This window comes from Galeopterus variegatus, unplaced genomic scaffold (genome assembly GCF_000696425.1).
Source record: "Galeopterus variegatus unplaced genomic scaffold, G_variegatus-3.0.2 Scaffold284, whole genome shotgun sequence".
Classification (NCBI taxonomy): domain Eukaryota; kingdom Metazoa; phylum Chordata; class Mammalia; order Dermoptera; family Cynocephalidae; genus Galeopterus; species Galeopterus variegatus.
This window is the reverse complement of record NW_007726395.1, coordinates 367689-390563: the sequence shown is the minus strand read 5'-3', so window position 1 is coordinate 390563 and position 22875 is coordinate 367689. Positions and strand designations below refer to the sequence as shown.

Sequence of the window (22875 nt, the reverse complement as noted above, 5' to 3'; positions counted from 1 at the left end):
AGGAGCCGGGCGGCCCCGCCTGCAGGGGGCGGGGAGCCGCCGACCCCTCCTCCCCGAAGGGACGGGGTGCGGGGGCCACCCGGGGGCCCGCCCAGCCCAGCCCAGCCCCAGCTGGAGGCACAGACGTGCTGAGGGGGTCGAGCGACCTCGTCCTGCAGAGGGGCGTGAAGGCCACTGCTTCTCCTGGCCTGGAGGTGCCATCCCGGGGGGCCGGGCGCTCCGGGACGCGGGGCGCAGGTGACGGCCGCCCCTGAGCCCTGCTCCGGCTCCCCGCCCCACCCCCACTCAGAGTGATTAGAGTGTAAAGGACGACACGACCCAGCCGCCAGAGCGTGAGGACTCCATAAAGGGGAGTGGGCCTGATTGCTGCTGCTGTTTTAGTCTCAGCTCTGTTCACATTTTTTAAACTTTATTGAAGTATAAATACGCACAGAAAAGTGCACCTGTCGTGAGTGCACAGATCAATACATTTTCGTAAGACCTTTTGGCACAAAATAACCAGCACCCAGACCAAGCAGCAGAGCTTCCCCAGCCACACACTCTAGGCTCCCCCTTGCCAGCCACCCCCTGCAAGGGCGCCGCGGTCCTGACCTCTAACTGCATGGATTACTTTTGCCTGGTCTTGTACTTTATGTAAGTAAAATCAAGCAGTACTCGGACAGTATTTTAATGGTTACAAAACCCTTTGCACTGCAAAGGGTCTCGAAGAGGTGGCCACGACTCCCCCAGGTACTCAGTGCCCCTGAGCCTGCTCTAGACCCCATCCCTCCTTGCACACTGGTAGCAGGAGTTCTTGGGTTGATAAGACTTAGGTATAGAATAGCCACTTGTCGATGGGCTTGGTCCCTCCCTCCCAGGCTGAGGTGGGCTCCCCTGACCCTCTGACTCCCTGACCCCTTCCCCAGGCCTCCAGTAGGAGCACAGTGATAGCTTTCCTGCAAGGATCCCTTACATGAGCTGAAACCTGGGACTCACAGGTGACCAGAACCCAGTCTCTGCCCCAAGGACTCTTGGCTGAGGGAACTGTAGTGGGTCCCAGATCTTCTGGGCTCTTCTGTTCAGCAAACACACATCAAAGGTGCCAAGTGTCAATCCCTGGGCTGGGACCCATCGGTGACCCTGGCAAATCTTGGGCCTGGTGGGAGGGGTTGCCCTTTTGGAGGCAGTACATCTGCAGTGCACTGGGGAGGGGGCTCTCAGGGAAGGAGCTGTGTTTGGGACCATCTGCACAGAGGGCTCATGTGGGTGTCCCAAGGTGCCAGGAAGCAATTGCTTAGTGTCCCTCAGTCTCCTCTTTGTGCAGACATTTTCCAGTGTGACTCTGGGAGTCTGGAGGAGAAGGGACCCCTGCCTGCCACAGGAACTCTGGGGACTCTCAGGCCTGTCCAGCCTCACCCCCACAGTGCTGATTTCCATCTTGGAATCTCTGCTTCTTCAGCTTTTCAACGGGCCAGGAACACCTGTCCTGCTTCTAGGCTAGAAGCAGGGGCAGCCAAGGTGGGAGATGGCCCTGCAAGGACTCTGATGAGGTCCCTGGGGTCAGTGGTCCTCCTGGTCCCCAGCCCCAGCCCTGCCTGCCGAGATAGCCGACTCGAGGGTCGGGGAGTCAGCACTGTTGTCCCCCACGACTCCAGCAGCCCCTTCCTCTGCCATCTGGATTTCCATGGGCACCTGGAGCCCCTCAGCCAGCAGTGGGAGAGCTTCCCATGCACCCCGCCTGGGACTTTTCTAACTGAGCAGGACAACATCCCCTGTTGGCTCCAGGCAGCTTCCAGGTCCCAGAGTACTCAAGACTCGGGGTCTGGGGTCAGCTTCTATCATCCTTTGCCTCTGACCTCTGGATTCTGGCTCCATATTCTGGGGGCCGAGCTACTTGCTCCACCACCAGGGTCTGGAACTGCCTTAGCAGTTCTCTACATCCCACCCTGACTGCTCCAAGCCATGGTCGCTGTGGCTGCCAGGGAGTTGTCAACCCTTGGGTTCTGGAGTTTTTTGTCCTGGTCCTTGCAGGCGCTGCGGTTTAGCTGTCTGAGCTCTCTGGCCTCTCACCCCTTGGTTTTAGCATGCTCGAGGTGCTCAGTCTGCTTTCTAGACCTCACAGTCTGCACTGCTTGGTCCTCACTCCCCTGGAGGTAGCTTCCCCTGCACTCAGCTCTAAAGATGCCACTTTCAAGTCTGCCTGGGTGAGTTCCTCTCTCCCAGAGACTGCAAACAGAAAAAAAGGTCAGGATTTTGGTAGCTCTCAGGGCCCAGAGATGGGACTCTGGGGGCTTGGCGGGGGGCAGGGGGACTCAGGCATGGGGACAAGTAGTTCCCACAAGCCTGCTCCCCTCCTGACCATCTGCCCCCATCTATAGCCTTTGCAGAAAGGGCGGGCCTGGTAAGGGGGATATATTGTACCAGGTGATGTCATACCCTGGACGTAGTTAATTGGGCCAGAGGTGGCCACCTAGCCTAGCTCAGCCAATCAAATCTGCTCTCCTGAGAGTGTGAATTAATTTTTTTGTTTGTTTTTTTGGCTGGCCAGTACAGGGATCAAACCCTGAACCTTGGTGCTGAGAGAATGAACTGTGATGGGCAACTCCTATTAGGCCCTGGATCCCTGAGATCATGCGGAATCCGTCTGCGTGGGCACGAGGCCCCAAGATTGTTGGCGAACAGGGACAAAGGGACCTGCAGAAGCAGCTGATCAGTGGAGACAACCCTAGAGCAGAGAGGGAGGGAGAAGGTGGCTGCGTGACAGTGGGACAGCTCCTGGGGGCACTGCCTCCTTGCGGTACCCACTCTTATTTGGGTTAGTCTGGGTTTGTGTCCACCCCTTGACCTTAGCCAGACCCCCACTGATCTGGAACCCTGAACTTCACCCCGACCCCACCCTGGTGCCAGAGACTGTCACCCCGGTTCTGAAACAGCCCAGCTGCCCTCATGAATCCTCTGGCCCCCACTGTGCCCGGGAAAGCCCGGGCCCCTCAGCCAGCAGACAAGCCCACTCGCCAGTCCCCCACCCCTGTCTTAGTCACAGGACACAGCTTTGGCTTCTCCCCACCCCCCCAACACAATCTCTACCAGAACTGGCCGCCAGGGCGCTGGGCAGAAGCTGCCGGCAGACATGTTTTGTTTGGCTGAGCCCAGTGTTTCAAAAGAATTTGAATTAGTTGCCAACTTAGAAAAGTTAGGAGATTTCACATAAAAATCCAGATTTCTGGCTTCTCTTGACAAACCAGAGGAGCCTGGCAGCTCTGGAGCCATAGTCCTGATGGCTCCAGTTTCCCGAGTTGTGTCTGCCTTAGACCAGCACAAACCCTTCCACCTTCCACAGTCTCCACCACTCCCTGTCGCCTCACCCCAGGCCCCTGACTTGCTACTACTCCGCTCCTCCCACAGCTGAGCTTCTGGCCTCGACCCCGCCTTCCTGGTCTGCCCCTTTGCCCTCCTACAACATCCCCCCATCGCTGTCTGCTGACATCCTGCTGCTCCTCAAGGCCCAAGTTGAATGCTGCTTCCTTCTGGAAGGCCTCCCCGTTGCAACATGTCCAAATTCCAGATGAATGTCTCCCCGCTTGACTTCCACTGTCCTGGGGCAGGCCTTTGAACTGACCTTTCATTTTTGACCTATCTTCCCCACCAGATCACTTCAGGAATGACTGACGATAAGCAAAGCGCTCACATGCTAAACCCTGCTGGGGACTCTGCTTCCCATAGACGGTCTCATTTCACCGTCTAACCTTGTGCAGGACCGTCTAATCCAAAATGGTACTCACTGCCACTGTAGCTACTGAGCACCTGCAGTGTGGCTAGTCCAAGGTGAAATGTACGTGTAAAGTACAGACCAGATCTTGAAGACTTTCTGGGAAAAAAGAATGTAAAATATCTCATTGATGATTTTTTTTATATTGATTACATGTTGAAATGGTAATGTTTGGACTATATTGGGCTAAATAAAATATATTATTAAAATTAATTTCACCCTCTTGTTTTTAGTTTTTTGTTTGTTTAATGTGGCTACTACAAAATTTAAAACAACAAAAGATCCATGGGACGACAGCACTGTTCTAAACAATTGAGAGAGGAAGGTAGGTCCAATTGTCCCCATTTAACAGATGAAGAAACTGAGGCTCAGAGGGTAGAGCGACTTGCCCAAGGTCATACAGCTAGTGAGTGATGAGACTGGACTGGAGCCCAGGTCTCTGACTCCAGGCTTCTGCTCCTAACCGCCAGGCTACAGTGCCCCATGGTGCCTGGCACAATTAAGTGTTTGGCAAACATGACTTGATGTGCTCATCATGACATGAGTGTACAGGAAACCACCCTTGTTCTCACATTCTTCAGGGGCGCCACTCACCTCTGAACCCTCCAACTCTGACGAACCCTTCTTCTCTGAGAAGGCAGAGCCTCCCTGCCCACAACCTCCCACTGCCAGGCCTGGCCACGCAAGGCTGCCCCTCCCAGGAAGCAGCTGTGGCCTTGAATGCCCCTCCCATGCAAACCCAGTCCTCCTGGGAGCCTCTCTAGGCTTGGGCAGCTGCCACAGGATATGCTGGGGCTGGACCCCTTCAGGGGTGGCCTGGGGAAAAGCAAGATTTGGCCCAAACCTGGCCAAAGGCCAGAGGGTCATGTCCTGGACAAATGGCTGCTGGTCCCAAGACATCTGCCACTCCCTACGCCAGACACTGGCCAGAGTGTCACAGGAGGCCTGGGAAAGAAACATGGACCCAATCTTCTCCCCACAGCACCACTGGGCATCTTGGGGGAGGGCAGTTAAGCGGGGACACAGCCGGAGGAAGGAGCATGGGCCATGGCCCCTGATGCTGCTCCTGCCTACAGCCCAGAACCATCACTAGCATGGTTTCCTGGGGCCCAGTGACCCCAGCCATGGCCCTGCCCACCCACACCCCTTGGGCTCAGTAAGAAGAGGTGGGAGGACACTCAGAATTCCTTCCTGGGGCCAGGGAAACTGTGCACACAAGTTCCTGCCCACAGGCCTAGGGCTGGCCACTTCCCCTGGCTGAGGCTATGTGGACGCCTGTCCAGCTACCCACCAGGGGCTTCCTCCTCGAGGACCCCAGAGGAACCGAGAGTGGCTGGGAAGGAACAAGAGCTGGCTTCAGAAACGGGTTTGAGGTTGTGGGCAGTCCTACTCCACTCAGGAGCCCTGCCTCCATCTGGGGCTGGGCTGGCACTGGGCCCAACACCCACCTGCATGGGCCCAGGCCAGGGGCTGGCTGGTGGCAGAGGACAGAGCCCACACAGACAGCTGTGTGCCCTGGCTCACCCACGAGAGCTGCTCACACACTGCTACCCAGCTGCTGTGTGCTGCCACCAGGGCCTCTCTGCCAACCAGTCCCAGGAGAGCTGGGGGTGGACACCTGCCAGTGAGCAGAGCCTGGGTCGGGGGACTCAGGCCAAGGCTGTACACCATGTAGGTGCCTGGCACCAGGTAAGCCCTCTCTAAATGGTAGCTGTGGGGCCGGCAGAGCTGGAGGCAGCCAGTCACTGTGGAACCCCAGAGGCAGAAGGGACAGGGGGCTTCAAAGATGGGACTCTGGAGCTGGGTCTGAGTGGTGAGGGCATCCCAGGTAGAGGGACCCGCAGGATGACTGAGGATGCAGAGAATAAATAGGAGAGGGCTAGCCTCTGCCAGCTGCATCTTGCCGCACCCCACCCACCCCAGCCCAGGGGAGCCAGAGGTAAGCCAGCTCCTGCTTAAGCCAGGGACCTCCCTGGCTTATGGCTCGAACTGGCTAAATGACCTTAGGCAAGAATCTGCTGCTTTACCTGCCTCAGGTGGGCAGGAAACTGCCAGGTGAAGCAGTTCAAGCAGACAGTACTCTCGCAGCCCAGGCAGACGCTGTGCCTCTCTCTCTGCTCCACGCAGCCACATGCACCCCCTCCATTCTCCACCGCTCACTGGGTCTCCCTTCTCCCTTTTGAAAGCAGCATCTCCCATATCCCTTCCCATGGGGATCATCACCTTCCGCCTCCTCTGGCTGCAGGGATGGGTCCAGGGAAGGGCCCAAACCAGGCTGGGGAAGTTCCATCCAGAGAGAGGCTCCTGCTCCTCTGGACTTGTGGCCTGGGCCCGAGGATGAGGCTCATGGAGAGGAGAACCAGGGCCTGGGACCCAGCTGGCATGCAGCCCCATGGCGCTGGGAGCTGGTGATAGCACTCTGCTGGGATTCTGCAGACCAGACCTGGGTTTCTGTCATTGCACCAAAGCATCCTAACAGGTGCAGGGTCCACAGCCTGAGGCCCCGTGCTAATAAGCTAAGACATTGCAGTGCTCTGAACAGCAGCATGACCGTGCCATGCCCTCACTCTCTGCCAGCGCCCGTGTCACCCCAACTCCTGCTCTCAGCTCCCACGACACGGTGGCATCATTATCCCCATTTACATGACTTTCCTGACATCTCGCCCTGGGAAACAGCCAGATTGGCATCTAAACACAGGCTGTAGGGCTTGGCATCCCCCTCCACAACCTTATCCTGCCTCTCCAAGGGTTTAATCTTGCTGGGCCTCTGTTTCATCATCTGTAAAATGGGATAATAGGAGAAGTGACCCATTTCCTGGGGCCTAGAACATGAACCTTCCAGAGGGCTGATTCCTCTACACAGCCCTGAGAGAACCCCACAGCCTGACCTTGGAGGTGGGGGGCAGGGCAGAGGCAGAGCCCAGGCCTGAAGCCCAGCCTCAGGGCCCACGCAGCCCAGCCGGGCCAGCCCTGGAGGAAGGAGAGGCTCCTGGCGCTGCCCTTGCTGCCCTCTGGCCCTCACTGTCCTCATGCTCCGGCCCATCTCTCCACCAGCAGCGGCTGTCAGGAGGGGCCACACGGCCACAGAGTAAATGGCCCACAGCAGGGTGTGTATGGTGCGCGGGCGAGGCTCTGGCCAGAGGGAGGCGGCCAGGTAGACCAGATGCCAGAGCCTCCAGAAGTCCTCCTGGGAGGAGGGCCTGCACCTACCCCTGAGATCCTCGATGATGTCCAGGGTGGAGCTCCAGGAGAAACGCTCCACAGCCCCCAGCTCCAGCTCAGCCAGGTCGCCGGGCAGAGCCTCCAGCTCGTAGGCGCCCCGCTTCCTCCAGTAGAGAAACATGCTGAGTCCTGGGGAGGCCTTCCCGCCCGGCCTGCACCCTCAAAGCTGGGCGGCCCTGGGGACCGGCCTGGACACAGTGGGTGCAGGGGCACAGAGGGGCTGCAGGGACCACTGGGGCTGGCTTCGGCCGGCAAGCACGGCCCTCCCCAGGGAGGGGAGCATTCTGGGAGCAGCCGGGGGCCTCGGAGCTGACCAATGGCCAGGGCCCCAGCCCCACACAAAGCGCCTTTCTTCCCCTCCTACAGACATTTTACAAATTTCGCCTTCCCGCCCCCTCGGAGCCCCCGCCGAGGAGATGGGCCGGCTGTCTGGGGATGGCAGAGGCCCGGAAAAGAGTGCAATTGTTTGTGGTCTCCTTGCTAAGATAAATTTTCAGAGGAGAAAAATGTGCTGCCCTAGGAACAATTCCAGCTCCCCACCCCTGACCTCTGACCCCAGCCCCCAGCCTCAGCTGGGCCCTGCAGGATTTCTCAATGAGGACCGGAATCACCTGTGGGGATGCCGTAGGATGCACCCCAGAGCTGTTGCCAGCTCCTGCCTGGGCTCCCTCGCCAGGAGGCTCAAGGCATGTCCTCAGGTCCCCAAGCCAAGGCCCCAAGGAGGCCTCTAGGGGGTCAGAGGGAAGGAACTGCTGGCCAGGCTGTCTGTGAGGCCTGGCCCAGCCCTCTGGGCTCTCATCGAGGGTCTCTCCCCTCCCTGGGCTGCCCACACTTCACCAGGCTGCCCGTCACCCCTGCCTCCCTCCTCAGACTATGTCACCCACACCAGTGGCAGTGCCAGGCCTGGAGCCATGGGTGGGCTGGCCTCCAGCATCATCAGGAAAAAACCAGCTACGTGGGTTGGAAAATAAGAAGCTACTGGTCAATTTATTCCAGAGCCTTGTAAAAATTGAAGATTTTTCAAGCTAGAAAATAACAACTAGAAACCTATGGCAGCCCTCTGGCAGAGAGACCTCTGCCATCGTTATCTCCTGCCCAATCATTGTGGCTTTCCCCATGGAAGTGGGTATTGTCCCCACGGCACAGATGAGGAAGTTGAGGCTCAGCTAAGAAGCAGCAGAACTTGGATTTGACCCCAGGACTGTCTGACTTCAAAGCCAACTTGGGGGCCTGGACAACCACCTGGGGGGGAAGGCAGGGTGATCCGAAGGCGGGGGGCCTCAGAAATCCAGACTGGAAGGGGGCAAAGGGCACCTTGTACTTGGGCCTCCCAGCTGGGTTCTGCCAGGTTGCCAAGCCTCCTCTTTCTGACTGTGCTAGTGCCTCCCCAGCCTGCCAGGCCTGAGGAGCTGGCCCCCTCACCAGACTGGATGCCTGGCAACAGAGGGACACAAGACCCAGGCAGAGAGCTGGCAGCAGAAGGCTCTGCTTCCCCGGAGGTGGTGGAGGGGTCACCCCAGGGCCATGGTGGGGGGTTGAAGGCGGTAGGGGTGGCCATCCAGGCAGCCAACACGCCCCCAGCTGCGGGCTAAGGTGCCAAGAGGCAGCTTGAATAATTGTAACCATATGCCTGCCCAGCCGCCCACGCTCCTCCACCAGTACAGGGCCAGGGAGGAAAAATGCAGGCCCCTTGGTCCTTGATCACTGGCACCCACATGGCCTGGGCCTGAGCCCACAGGAGGTTGGGCACCCATGGCTCGTGTTCACATGTCAAGTCGCCAGCATGGGGGTGTCAGACCGAGGCTTGGGGAATGGGAAGACGCATCGCATGGCCAGCCATCGCTGGTCTCAGCACCCACCCCAGCAGGGCCCAGGGCTGCAGACTGGGGGGTGGTCCGTCCTGGAGCTGTTACCCAGCCTGACTTCTCTTCGTCTGGGCCTGGCGGGAGCCACACCTGGTTATGATTTCAGGACTGCCAACCCCTGAGAAGCCCTGCCCGGGTGAGGCAAAGATTTCTCCTTACCCTCAGTTTTGAGTTAAACTCAAGGAGCCCCACCCGCACTGTATGCGACCACCCGAGGAGGCCCCAAGCCCAGGGGTCCATTTAGGGCCCAGAGGCTGGACCCTCCTGAAGGGGCTGGCTGTGCTCAGGCCCCACCCCCGGTCCGCCCCACCTCTCCATGGAAACAGAGCCCGGCCACACAGGCAGCCTCATCTCCCTGTCCTCTCTGTCCCTACATGTGCCTCCTGCTTCCCACCTCCCTGCCTTTCTCGGCCAGTCCTGCTGCCCGGCTGTCCTCCTCCATCTCCAGTGCAGAGTCCCCCACACTCCTTCCATGCAAGGCTAGAGACTCCCCCAGGCTGGAGAAACAGCCCCCACGGTGCTCAAGAGCACAGCGCCAGCCCCTCAGCACGAGCTGTCAAAGGCAGGTGGACACACCTGGCCTTTTCCTGGGGTATGGGGGACCCTAGGAAACTAGACGTGCTGGTCATGCTGCTTCCAAACCTGGGGGTAGCTCTTCATCCCTTCTGGGTAGTGACAACCACACTTAACCAGGACCAGATGCCACGCTGAGCGCTACTCACACAGTATCTCTGTTAATGCTCGGATTATCCCCGTGAGGCAGGTGCTCTCGTCCCCATGGCAGAGATGGAGAAGCTGAGGTCACAGATCGTAACTTGCCCAAGGCCACACAAAGCTAGGAGGGCAAAAGCCGCACTGCCTGCCTCACCCAGGCCTGGCCCCTGTCACCCACCCTGGAGCAGTCACCGCCAGGGGCAGGTGGGACCCGGAGGTCCAGAGAGAGCCAGGGTGGCGCTGAGCTGGAAGCCTGTTCCCCATAGCCCCAGGCCTACCTCGCAGGACTCAGTCCCCCAGGAACCTCCCAGAACTCTGGACAGGGAGATGCGAGGGAAGCAAAGAGAACAACCAACTTGTGCCCCCACTTGGGCTGCCCTGTTGGGGCAGGGGGCCTCGGCCCTGGGCAGGGAGACCCCAGAGGTTTGCTCTTGTCCCCATCTCCCATTCCTTCTGAGCAGGGCCATGGCCAGCACAGGCAGAGGGACAGGGGGCTAGAGACAGGGTGTGGGGAGGGGGTTGGGTCCTCTGCAAACCACGGCTGTTTCCTTGAGAGCACAAGTGCCACATAAAGACCTGAGCGGGGCCCCCACAAGGTCCCCCTGAGTAAGGGGCCAGAAGAGGAAGAAGAGCAGGTCGCAAAAGCTGGCCACAACCCCTACGCCGGAAGCCTCCCAGGAAGCCCTGGCTGACAGAGGGGCCTCGGCCCTGGGGTGCCTTTCCTGCCTGGGCTCACAGGCTGGGGTGCAGCCCCTGGGTCCCCTAGATGTCCTGGATGGCTCTCCCTTCCCACAGTGCCGGGTCCCTGGCTTCCTGAGGGCAGCTCTCCACAGGGTATGACATGGCTCATAGTTCTGGGTGGCTTTGGGCAGGGCACTTGCTGAAGCCTCAGCTTCCACATCTATAAAATGGGTTAAGGAGAGAGCCCCCCAGTGTGTCATTTCCACAAGACCCTGAACACACAGGGCTTAGCAGGGAATCTGGCAGAGTGCCAGTGCTCACGCCAAGGAGATGAAGACATGGGGGGGGGGGGTTCGTGTATACCACCAAAGGGCCCTGCTCCTGGCAAGGACTGCTATAACCCCCTCTGTCCCTTGAGGCCCCCAGGAGCAGGTGACTATATCTCTTCCTCCCCCTTCTGGTGTCTGAGGAGGCCTGTCTGGGCCCCCCAGGGCAGCAGCAGGAGCCAGCTATGTGCATCTGGGGGTGGCCAGGGATAGAGCTGGTGCCGACAGGCCACGTCCAGTGCCAACTACCAGCTTGCGTGAGAAGCGGCCGACGGGCTGCGTGGGGGGAGGGAGCTCTCAGGTGGGGCTGCAGAGCCTGTTACATAATGTGGCGAGGGAGGGCGCTGGCCACCCCTTCCCCCAGCGCTCTGGCTCTCCTGTCTATTTCCCTTTGGCTAGGCCCCCCCAGTCTTCCAACCAGACCTCCAGCTGCAGGTAAAGGGAAGAATCATCACTACACTACAGAGGCATGGACCAAGGACCCGCTGGTGACTCCCGGTGGGGGTCCCAGGTGGGGTGGAGATGAACCTACTGGCCTGCAGGCAGTGTGCCCAGGGTTGGCACCTGCAGGGGGGGGTGAATATCAGGGTGGTGTGGGTGGCACAGAACCCACTCCTCCAAGTTAAACAACTCCGAAGGCCAGACACGTGGGCCTAAAGCCCCAGCCTGTCTGCAGGTCCCTCCGTCTGGAAGATGCTGGTGGAAACCTGGACCACAGCCATTGGCCAGCAGCCAGCCCATCCCCTGAGCCTTGACCAGGCCCCAGACCCTGCTACTTGGCCCCCAAACCCTCCTCACAGCCTCTGACAGGCCCCGTTCCAGTCCTTGGAGCTGCTGAGGGTCGACTGACCAGAGAGGAGCCAGAGCCACCACCAACGACAGTCACAGACTCCTCAAGCCTTGGTTTCTTCTGTAAAAGGGGAACAATTTTGAGAAGTCCATGACTAGGGCGATGAAATGAGACCGCCTGCATTAAAGGACCTGTCCTGGAGCTTGGCAGGCCTACGAGAAAATGTCTGCACAGGGCCAGAGGGGAGCCCACAGCTACCAGGGCCCACCCCCCACACGCCAGGAGGGGCCTGAGAGGGGTGCCCCACCCTGGTGAGGACCAATGACTCCAGACAAGCCAGGGCCTGGGGGCTGGGACTCAGGCATGTGGGATGGGCCAGGGACAGCAGGGCCTGGGCAGGGCTTGCAGAGCCCAGGACCAAGGCCAGCAGATCTGCACAGGGTGCTTCTCCTCTACCCCAAGTGGGCACTGCAGGCTGCCTGACTGTGCCCCCCAGCCACGCTGCCCCCAACCCTGCAGCGTGTGAATGTATGTGATCTGTTGCCAGGCCTGGGAGGGAAGGGGTGAGGGAGCTCTGCTGGCAGGGAGCCTGGTGCCAGGCGCAGAAGAGGCCGGGCCTGATGGCCAGAGCCAGAGCCTTTGCCGCTCTCCACGTGCTCGTGCACAGACCCCTCCCGTGTGTACCTTGGAAGCAGAGGCTCCTGGTCAGCCAGGGACCCTGTCTCAGTCGTCCTTCCCAGCTCCCGGCAAGGCACACAGCAGAGACACTAACATTAGCCAAGTCCCCCCATGTGCCAGGCCCTGGACCGAGAGCCTTCGAGGTGGCATCTCCTTTGATGATCCTGTACTGCAGTACTATTACCCCACCTTACAGAGGAGGCGGCTGAGGCTCAGAGGGTGGGGGCTGCCGCCAGAGTCCCCCTACCACCCTCCATGCCACTGGCCGCTCCCTCTTTGGCCCAAATATTCAAGTGCCACGCGACTGTGTGTGTCCATCCCAGGCTCAGTCAATGGCCCTTTCTGCCCAGAGGCCACATAAGCTCAAGTGGGCTCCTCCCTTCCTCAAACGCACCCCTGCCCTGGACTCCAGGAGCCCATAGGGCTTGGACAGACCTCCCTTACCTTTGATCCCACTGGTCATGAGCCTCAAGGAAGGTGGGCCCCCCAGGGCTCCAATGGGGCGGTGGGGCAGCCAGACAACAGGCCCCTCAGACCCACGAGCTCCTCAGAGGGAGTGGGGGGAGAGGTCCACTCAGTGTCCAGCATCTGGCCTGATCACTGTCACCCACCATTCACCCACCGCAAGCCAGACAAGTGCAGCCGGGGGTGGGCTAGCCGTGACCAGCTGCCCTCACCATCCTAAACTCAGCCTCCAGAATGTCTCTCAGCTCCATCAGCCACTGTCCTGGCCCAGGCTCAGGCCACCACTGCCCAGCCCCTCTAGGTCAGACTCCAGAACCAGCCAGGTTACATGGGTCCAAATCCCAGCTCCTGTGGGCTGTGTCACCTTGGGCAAGTGGCTTTGCCTCTCTGGGCCTCAGTTTCCTCATCTGCATAGTGGTGGTACTTACAGTGCTATCTCACAGGGTGGCTGTAGGGATTAAATGAGTTAATCCAGAAGAGCAACCTTCACACTTAGGGTCTACACATGGTGGGGGCTCCCTGGACAGCAGCTAAAAAGCACAGCAAGAAGAACAGACTACAAGTCTGAAAATGTCACTGCTTTGATTAAGAACCTGCTCTCCACCAGCTGCAGGACAAGGCCACCATCCCTGGCACGGCTGCTTAGACCCTGAGGACCTGCCCTATTTGCTGCTTCTAGGTGGAAATGATGGCTCCTGCCACTCTGCTGGGGGCCTGCCTGTTTCAGGTGACCTCACCTTGGAGACCTCACTCATGCCACTAGACTGGGAGCCCCTTGAAGGCAGCTACTGGCTTCATTCTCCCCTGGATGGAGGGCCCAGGCCCAGCCTGGCCCAGAGCAGGTGCCAGGGGAATGCTTGTTTACTTGAACTCGAATCCATTCACATTCAACCATCTCTCCCAGGGCCAACTTCCAAATACCTCAAGGCTTGGTCCAGCTGGGCTCTGCCTCCCCTGTGGATAAAGGTGTTAGGGCTCCCTGGCCTCCCCCAAGGACCCTGGCGCCACGGGTAGCCCAAAGGCCTGCACACGCTGCCTGGAGTCCTGTCTGGTCTCTCCCCTTGGAGGAGCTGAGACTCAGGCTAAGAGCCAGCGCTGCCCCCTGCCCCAGGCAACCTATCAGCTGGCGTGCCAGGGAAGCTCAGCATGGGTCGGGGAGAAGAGGAAGCGAGGGCTGTGTCCCCAGGCTGTCTGCGGCAGAGGCAGGACGGCCCATTCCAGCCTCGCTGCCGGCCGCTGGCCACTGCAGACTTTTAAACCTGGCCAGACAGACTGAGAGGCTGGGCCCTCTTCAGGGCCAAGTCTATCCAAGGAACAAAGGCTTCTGGGCCAGGCTCCCGACCACAGAAAAGACAGGCCCAACTTCCAGGACAGCTGGGGTTTCAAAATATCCACCCCATTGTTGGAACACTAGTCCCGTTGGTTGAAAACTATCATGACTGTCCCCTTGGACGTGCCCAGTAGAGATGCAGTCCACCTCAGGCAGGCTTTGTCTTTCTGCTAGCCCACAGAGGTCAGGGGGCCCTCCTTCCCCCAAGCCCAGGCCACAGAGTCCGTCTCTGGGCAGGGCAGCAGCTGGGTTCTAGCCTGTCTTGGCACTGTAGTGGATGCTGGTCCCTGAGAGCCTCCCATGCGGGCCTGGAGAGGTTCTACCTAGATCTTATTTCTTTACATCTCAGTAAATAGACAGTGGGTTACAGGGACAGAGGGCGACTCTGTGTGTGTGTATGTGCATGCACACTACATAGGTAGTCCCTCTCTGAGGGAGGTGACTTTGAGCAGAGCCTGGGGTGACATGAGGCAGCTAGCCATGTCACTCCAGGCTGAGAAAACACCAAGTGCAGAGGCCCTGAGGCAGACACACATCTTGTGTTTGAGCTAACATGACCAATTGATCCAGTTTTCCCTGGACTGAGGATTCCCAGGACACAGGACTTTTCGTTTTATTTATTTATTTATTTATTTATTTAAAAAAAGATGACCGGTAAGGGGATCTCAACCCTTGACTTGGTGTTGTCAGCACCACGCTCAGCCAGTGAGCAACCGGCCATCCCTATATGGGATCCGAACCCAGGGCCTTGGTGTTATCAGCACAGCACTCTCCCGAGTGAGCCACGGGCCAGCCCAGGACTTTTAGTTTTAAAATCGGGATGAGTTGTTCACCCTAGTAAGGGAACCTCAAGGAGGCCAGCGTGGCTAAAGCAGGGTAGGCAAGGGGGAAGAGAAGTCAGAGGTGACAGGGCATCAGATCCCATAAAGGCCTGTGAGTACTTTGGTTTTTATTCTGAGACAAGAGCCCTTGGAGGTTTTTAACAGAGGAGGGACAGGATCTGACTTAGATTTTATCAGCACCACGCTCTAACCGACTGAGCTAACCGGCCAGCCCTTGACTTAGATTTTAAAAGGCCACCATCACAGAAGTAATTGTGGGTGAGATAGGAGGAGCTTAGGAACATGGAGAGTACTAGGGGGCACAGGGAACTTTCTGATCCTGTTGTGGCTCGGAATTAGCCACAGAAATCCTCTGTCCCATCTCATTATGAGTCTAACAACCTTTAGTTTCTTGTCTTAAAAATTACACCAAAGTTTTAGATGTAACAACTACAAACAATGTGTGCTAAATGCTCTCCTTGAACATTCAGACCATTCAGTAGGGACTCTGCTTTCTACAATGGTGGATTAGGTAAATCAGGCCAACCCGCCCATTTGGGACAACTAAAAAAGCTGGATGACAAAAATTTTTTATTAAATCTTAAAAACATCAAACCAGTCTCAGGGAGGTAAACTCAGATGTTTTTGCTTTCAAGGTATTTATGTATTCTGAAGGAAGAGTTGGGAAACTGAGCTTCAATTTTAATGGGCTTATGGGGCTAAGGGAACCTCAGACCTTGAATTTGGATTAAATTCATCTCAGACTGGTAGGCATATGGCAAAAGCACATGAAAATCCTCTATCACCCTAGGCCTCAAATTTTTCCTGCAAATAATTTTTAAAATACAATATCTGATACACAGTTACAAATAACTAGACAATTTAGTAAAGCCAACTGCCAAAAACAAAACGAGCAGAAATAACTAGACACGCAAGCGAATAAGACCCAGTGATGGAAAACCGACAGAAACAGGCCCACAAAACTTGGGGTACTGAAATTATCAGACACAGACTAAAGCATTACCTCATCTGGTCTCCACAATAACCCTGGGTGGTAGACACTATTATTATCTTTATTTTAAAGATAACGAAATTAAAGCCCAGAAAGCTAGAGTGATTGGCCTACGGTCACACAGCTAATAAGTAGGGGAGTTGTGATTCAACACAGGTCTGTTGCCTCTGTAATCTTTGTTATTCAAAACTTACTATATGAGAGGCTCCTTAGAAGTGGGAAATCTAGGGCCGGGCCTGTGGCGCACTTGGGAGAGTGCGGTGCTGATAACACCAAGGCCCCGGGTTCGGATCCCATATAGGGATGGCCGGTTCACTCACTGGCTGAGCGTGGTGCTGACAACACCAAGCCAAGGGTTGAGATCCCCTTACCGGTCATCTTTAAAAACAAAAAAAAAAATGTGGGAAATCTAAAAAGAAAGAGAAGAGATTATGCACGGTGTCCCCTCTATGTCCCCCACGCTCGGAAGTTCTAGAGGCATGACGTCAGAGCCTGCGGCACTGCCCTTGCTCCTCTGCCAAGGGCCACTGCATTTCAGTGATGGGAGTGGATGAAAAAATGAAATGCCTAGGGACCTACGAAGGGGACACCTGTCTAGCCACCCACTCCCATATGTCAGGGACATGCTCACAGAAGACGATGACCAGACATAGAGAGCATATGAAAGGCCAAAATCCTCTGCTAATGGGAGAATAAGTAGCTGGCTGGATGACAACCTGAAAATACCTATTAAAATGCGAAGTGCTCACCAAGGTCAAGGGTTCAGGTTCCCATAATGGCCAGTCACCAAAAAAAGCAAAAAGAGAAAAGCAAAATGCTCACACCCTTCCACCCAGCAACTTCACTTTCCTCGGAATTTATTCTACAGATACTCTTTCACAAGTGCACAGAGATACAGGTGTAGGAATGTTCACTATGACATCATTTACAAGAATGAGAAACTGGGCCGGCCCGGTGGCGCACTGCTACAGTGCGCCGCTTGGGAGCGCGGCGGCGCTCCCGCTGAGGGTTCGGATCCCACATACAGACCGGTTCCCGCTCACTGGCTGAACGAGGTGCGGGCGCGACACTGAGGGTTGCGATCCGTTGCCGGTCAAGAAAAAAGACAAAAAGGAAAAAAAAAAAAAAAGAATGAGAAACTGTCCACTCATAGAAGGCCAGTTTAAAAATTAAGGTATATCCATATATATATATATATATGTATATGTGTGTGTGTGTGTATATCATGAAGCCATTTTTATTTTTATTTTTATTTTTTTATTTTTATTTTTTTAAAAGATGACCGGTAAGGGGATCTCAACCCTTGGCTTGGTGTTGTCAGCACCACGCTCAGCCAGTGAGCAAACCGGCCATCCCTATATGGGATCCGAACCCGGGGCCTTGGTGTTATCAGCACCGCACTCTCCCGAGTGAGCCACGGGCCGGCCCTCATGAAGCCATTTTTAAAAACAGCATATATTTTTATAAATTGGCTTTTTTTTTTTTTTTGCTTGCCAATACAGGGATCAAACTCAGACCTTGGTGTTAGTAGTACTAGACTCTAAACAACTGAGCTAACCCGGACAGCTGTGTTGGCATTTCTTTTTTTTTTTTTTCTTTTCTTTTAAAGATGACCGGTAAGGGGATCTTAACCTTTGACTTGGTTTTATCAGCACCACGCTCAGCCAGTGAGCCACGGGCTGGCCCTTGTATTGGCATTTTTTAAGTGTCCAAAATATAGTATTAACTGAAAAAAAGCAACGAAACTTTATATTTTCTACGATTTCATCTCAAAAAATTTACATTTATACATATATGTAGGTATGTGCATGTGTGTGTATAATTCACAGAAAAAATGTGAAGTGCAATAAACTGGAAACAACAGAAAAATCAGAGGGCTTAAATCATTATTTACATATCATTTGAAAATTTTATAGTAGGGGCCGGCCCGTGGCTCACTCAGGAGAGTGCGGTGCTGATAACACCAAGGCCACAGGTTCGGATCCCATATAGGGATGGCCGGTTTGCTCACTGGCTGAGCGTGGTGCTGACAACACCAAGCCAAGGGTTAAGATCCCCTTACCAGTCATCTTTTAAAATTACAAAATAAATAAATAGATAAAATAAAAAGGAAAATTTTATAGTGAGCATGTATGACTGTTATAAGCAGAAAAGTGCACCTGTGTGTGTGCGTTTCCTTTCCCAGGCTCGTTTAGGAGGCTTAGACACAATCAAGCATGAGCTCAAGTAGAACAGGTGCTCTTCTCTGCTGCACATGGGGCAGGTATGACTTGGGGGACACTCCAAAAGGCCTGTACCCCCACATCTTACCCACGCCTGGATGCAATCTCTGTTCAGTGAGCTAAGCAGAATGAACCTTGAATTAACTGGACAACATTTACTGGGGGCTCCTATATTAACATGGCATAGGTGCCAGCATGGATTGCACAGTTTAACTTATATTATTCTCTGACTACTCAGCAGACAGCCCAGCCTGGATAGGGGAGTTTTACTTGTGGGGGTGAACCAAAGGAAGGAAGTTTTGGCAGCTCAGACCCCTTCCTGGGAGGTGGATAGCCCAGTGATGACGGGCCCAGGCCATCCCTCCTGGGCTGGGAATGGGGTGTTTCCCAGGCCAGGGTTCTGACTCTGGGATGGTGGAATGCTACCGGATTCCATAAACACTATTCCTGACCCCCCACTCCCAAAATGCGTCATGGCATATATTAACAGTGAATTTAAAAATATTGGTGGTGAAGGAGGAATTTCAAGGCCCTTCCTCAGATAGCTGCGAAAGCAAGGTTGGGAACCTGTTCCAGATCATTCTAGCAATGGGGACACAACTTTAATGCCCAAAATGTGGCAGTTTGAAGGGGCTTGGGGTGCCTTCCTCCCCCCACCTTCCATTTTGCAGAAGAAACAAGGCAACCTTCCGCCAGCACAAGCCAGCCCGAGCCAGCCCATCTCCCCCCACAGCAGCAAACAGATCCTGCCACCAGCGCAATGCTTTAAAGCGGGGTCTTGCTCTCCCTTCTTCCAGGAGTTGGACGGCTGAAAGGGAAAGCCCCCTCCTCTGCCTTCCCAGAAGACAGGACATTGTTTATGCCCTCACATCAGAGCTGATGACTACAGCTGGCTGAGCCGGAGGCCTTTGAACTCCATATACCTAATTTATTAACTCACCGATGAACCCGACCTGCAGAGTTGTTCTTAAAGAGTCTGGACTAATTCAGCAAGCATGGGGTCTCGGTGGCTCCTCCCAGACCCAAAAGCCTCCTCTTCTCACTGTCTTCAACCCTCCTTTCTACACAAAAGAGGAGGAAAACACACTCACCAGTTCCCGACCGAAGGCTGAGCCAGCTTCGAGGTGGAGACCCGTATTTCGTCAGGACTGAATTCATGCTTGACTCCCGGGGCGGTGGCACCCTGCCTGGCCCTCCAGCCACGTGCGAACACCACGGGCCTCTTAGATCATACACGCGGGTCTCCGTCCCTTCTGCCCAGCTGCAATCCCAACACTGAAGGGTTTCTCCCAGACTCAGCCCAATCTTAGTTTCTCCAGCTGAGTCTGTCTGCACAGAAAACCGCGGAGCTCTCAGCTCCTGCCAATTTGCTTCCCCTCTGACACAGGTCCCCTGGGCGCTGTATATTTTAACATATGGACTTCGTAGCCATGGCTCACACTGCGTTTCCTTGTTGGTGGTTTTCTCCCCCCTGGATTTTCCATTCCCAAGTACCCATTCGCTCCCTGGAACAGGCTTCTTACACTGCTGACTGCCTCCGGGGGTGCCTGCCCTCCTTCTCCGGAAAGCAACACCACAGAGGCCCTTGTCTCTGCAATCCCAATAGCCAGCAGCAACCCCTCTGCTGGACCCCTGCGAGGAGGAAGGCCAGAAAGATCCCCCCTCCAGGCAGACGGTCACAGCCTGGGGACCAAGTGAGTTCCAGAGCATGAGAACAACCCCCGCCACAGTCTGCTGAGCGCCACGGCGGCGGCATCAGGGCCAGTTACCATGGCAACCCTTGGCTTCCCAGCTCAGCACATCATCTGCCCAGCTCAGCTCTATTTGCTGATTCCCAGACTTTGCTTACTCAGCTCCTGGCATTTCCAGATAGGACCTGCTGCCCCTCGCCTCAGTGTCTCCTTTCAAAGCTCACCCGCTACCCCACTCTGCCTGGCAAGGCCTTGGGCATATTTAACTTAGCAAGATCTTTGTGAAGAGGCCCTGAACATCACGTGGGCTTCCCCCTCACTGCACAGATGGCCCCATATTTCTTCTAGCCGCCATTCAGGATACGCTGGTCAGCCAAGTGTCGCTCTCAGCCAGCCTCAACTTTACAAGGAGCGGGAAGACTGAAGAGCCGAGCTCTTGCTTGCTGAGTGGCAGTTACAGGCACAGACCCCAGGCTTTTTTTTTTTTTTAATAACTCCTCTGGGGATAAAACTCCCTTTTTCCTTCTAATACACTCTCAAAGACAGTCCAGAAAGGGTACAGCATCCTCCTCTCAACTTACATGTGGGCCCAGTCAGGAAAATGAAAACAAACTTCCACTGCGCTCAGTACTGAAATGGAAAAAAAGCACAGGCATGTGCTGGAGTTTCCTGCGTGCTCCCTGCTCTGGCACCCACATTTCATTAACCTCCTTTCAATGTTTTTTCCTTCCAATGTTTTCTGCATTATTTTTCTCCTAAGCATTTTAGCAATTGCCTGAAATAATACGGTCAATCTACATAATAAAATTACACAATTAAATTCATGTTCTCAAAAATATTTAATGATACAGAAGTCCAATATGGTAAGTGAAAAGAGCTGGATAGAAACTACACACACAGGACAATTTTGTAAAAAACACACATGCACACACATACACACATGGAAAAATTCCAGACGAGACTGTATCACAGCATTCAGTTATCATCCACCTAGCGGTGGACTTTAGGATCATTTTCACCATATGTAAACTGCTTACATGATTTTAAAAGCAATAAGTGGGGGGTTATGAAAAACTTCAAGGAATTAATTATCAATGGTGGCCTTGGAACCTGCCTCCCCAAAGCTCTTTAACAAAAGGACACTTGGCAGCAAGAACCACTTTCAGGTAAACCTGCCAGAGGCAAGACAGATAAGTAGCTGTAGATTCAAACTTGGCTGTGAGGAATACAACTTTGGTGCCTGCCTTCTAGGAGTTTACAGTCTAATCAGAGACAGGCCACACACTAAGAGTCACTGTCCTCTACAGGGCAGAGACTGTGCTAAGTTTTTTATGGACATGAACTCATTTACTCCTCCCTGGAGCCCTGAGGGAAGCACAAGCGTCCCACCTTCAGGGCAGTGGGCAGGCTCAGGCCAGACACCTTCCTCAGTGACACTGCTGGCAGCGGCAGAGGCAGAATCAGAACTCACAGCTCTACCATCAGTGCCCGCTGTCTTTATCACTATACTACCATGCAAAAAAAAAAAACCTGTACCAATTAGACAATTTTAAAAAATCACCATTGGGTCCAATAAAAGGAACCCCTTACCATGTGGCTGGTCCTCACACCTTATCTGGCAGTTGAAATCCAAGTTGCTGACAGATTAAGTAACTGCCCATCGAAGGGGCCCACATGGAGGACACGGGCTACCTTGGCTCAGCCAGGAGCTTCACCTTCTCTAGCAGGCCACTTCTGGGCAGGCGCTCAAAAAGCATAATCCAAGGCACTTGAAGAGGCTGTTCAAATATCCTTCTCCCCTTTCTCAAATCTTCCATTTCCAAGTGATGCTCACAAGGATACATTTATTCCCTGCTTTCAAGGAGGCCTAACAGTAGACAGGAATTGAACTATCCTCGTTTATGACATAAAACAAATCCCAGGATTTGAGAATCTACTCATTTATTTTCCTACCTATTTTTCCTATAAATGGATCTCTTTAAAAGAACTGACTTTAAAAGAAAATAATAGAACTGGCTTTAAAGAACCACAAAAGTTGGTGACAAAGCGTTTTTACTTTCTAAGTCATAAATTTCTATAATTTTCTTCAAATGAGCACATATCTTTGGAAATCACTCACATAAAAATGATTACAAATTTTGTAAAGAATAACTCCAATGGAGAATTCCTTACTACACATTCTGAACCATATAGATCATAGAAATAACAAAAGGTCCAATCTTACTCTTTCTTTGAACACCCTTAAAGCCACTGACATTGACAATCAAATGGACAGACATCCAAGGCAGACGTTGCTGCTGCAGGTCTGACCAGGCACACCTGGAGCTGACCACAGAGCAAGTCTCCAGGATCTCTGAATTTCCTCCACAAGCCAGTGTGGGTTCCTCAGCCAACACTAGGCCTAGTGCAGCCACCTGGTGAATGGCAGATAGCTCCTTCTAGTGGCAATGTTGTTCCTTTACTGATGGGGACTGAAGACATCACTTCTTAAAAGCCAGCTAAAGGCAAACCTGAATTTAATGAAAATGCAAATCACAGGGCATCACTTTCATTCTTCCAGAGACCAGCTGCTAATGACCTACAGTGAATACTGTTGTCAAGACACAAGGGAAAAGAGGCAAAGTTTATGGTGGCAGATTGCCTTAAAATTCTTTGCAAGGCCAACATAGACGATATGATACAAGCTAAATTCAGATGTCAATCAGAGGCAACTAAGGCCTCTAGGGTATCAGGACTAATCACGGTGACAAGGGCTCCTGTGCTTATTTGTAAATCCTTTGCTGTGGGTCTATGAGACACCCAGGAGCCACCACAAGTACTAAAGACAATGATAATCAACAATTTAAATTAACATAAACATTAAAACCCGCACATCCTAATAACAGTCTTTCAACATGATGATCTGGGCAACCGGAATTTTAACAATATGGCGGTCACGATTCTGCCTCAGTAAGTACCCCGCTGTCTTAAATGCAGAAGTGACATGACCCAGTCTGATCACTCTTGTTTACAAAAACCACTTCCAACCTCAGAGATAAAGAACCATGTCCACCATGGAGATCCTGTACCCCTAGCAGAAAGAGCTAAATGGCACAAAGTTGTTCCTGTGTTCAGGTCCAGCTGCCCAGAGGAGGGAATGGGCTTCGTGAGAGTTGGTCGAGCCACTCCTTCTTCTGAATAGCCCACCTTCCAGCTCCGCCCCATGGTTGTGTCTTCAGCCTCAGATGAGAAGTCAATTAGGACAAATCTAGTTTTTTTTTTGGTGGCTGGCAGGTCAGGGGATCCAAACACTTTGACCTTGGTGTTATGA

General features: G+C 54.3%; 1 protein-coding gene across 2 annotated transcripts in view; it reads right to left on the bottom strand.

The window, feature by feature from the left end:
- Nucleotides 1-19105, bottom strand: part of PLEKHG5 (pleckstrin homology domain containing, family G (with RhoGef domain) member 5) — a 45751-nt gene extending 26646 nt beyond the window's left edge. For both annotated transcript variants that reach the window (XM_008567000.1, XM_008567001.1), the window contains exon 1: nucleotides 18966-19105. In XM_008567000.1, coding sequence (XP_008565222.1) covers nucleotides 18966-19032 — 67 coding nt within the window. In that variant the 5' untranslated portion in view covers nucleotides 19033-19105. The remainder of the gene's footprint in view (nucleotides 1-18965) is intronic.
- Nucleotides 19106-22875: the final 3770 nt, after the last annotated feature.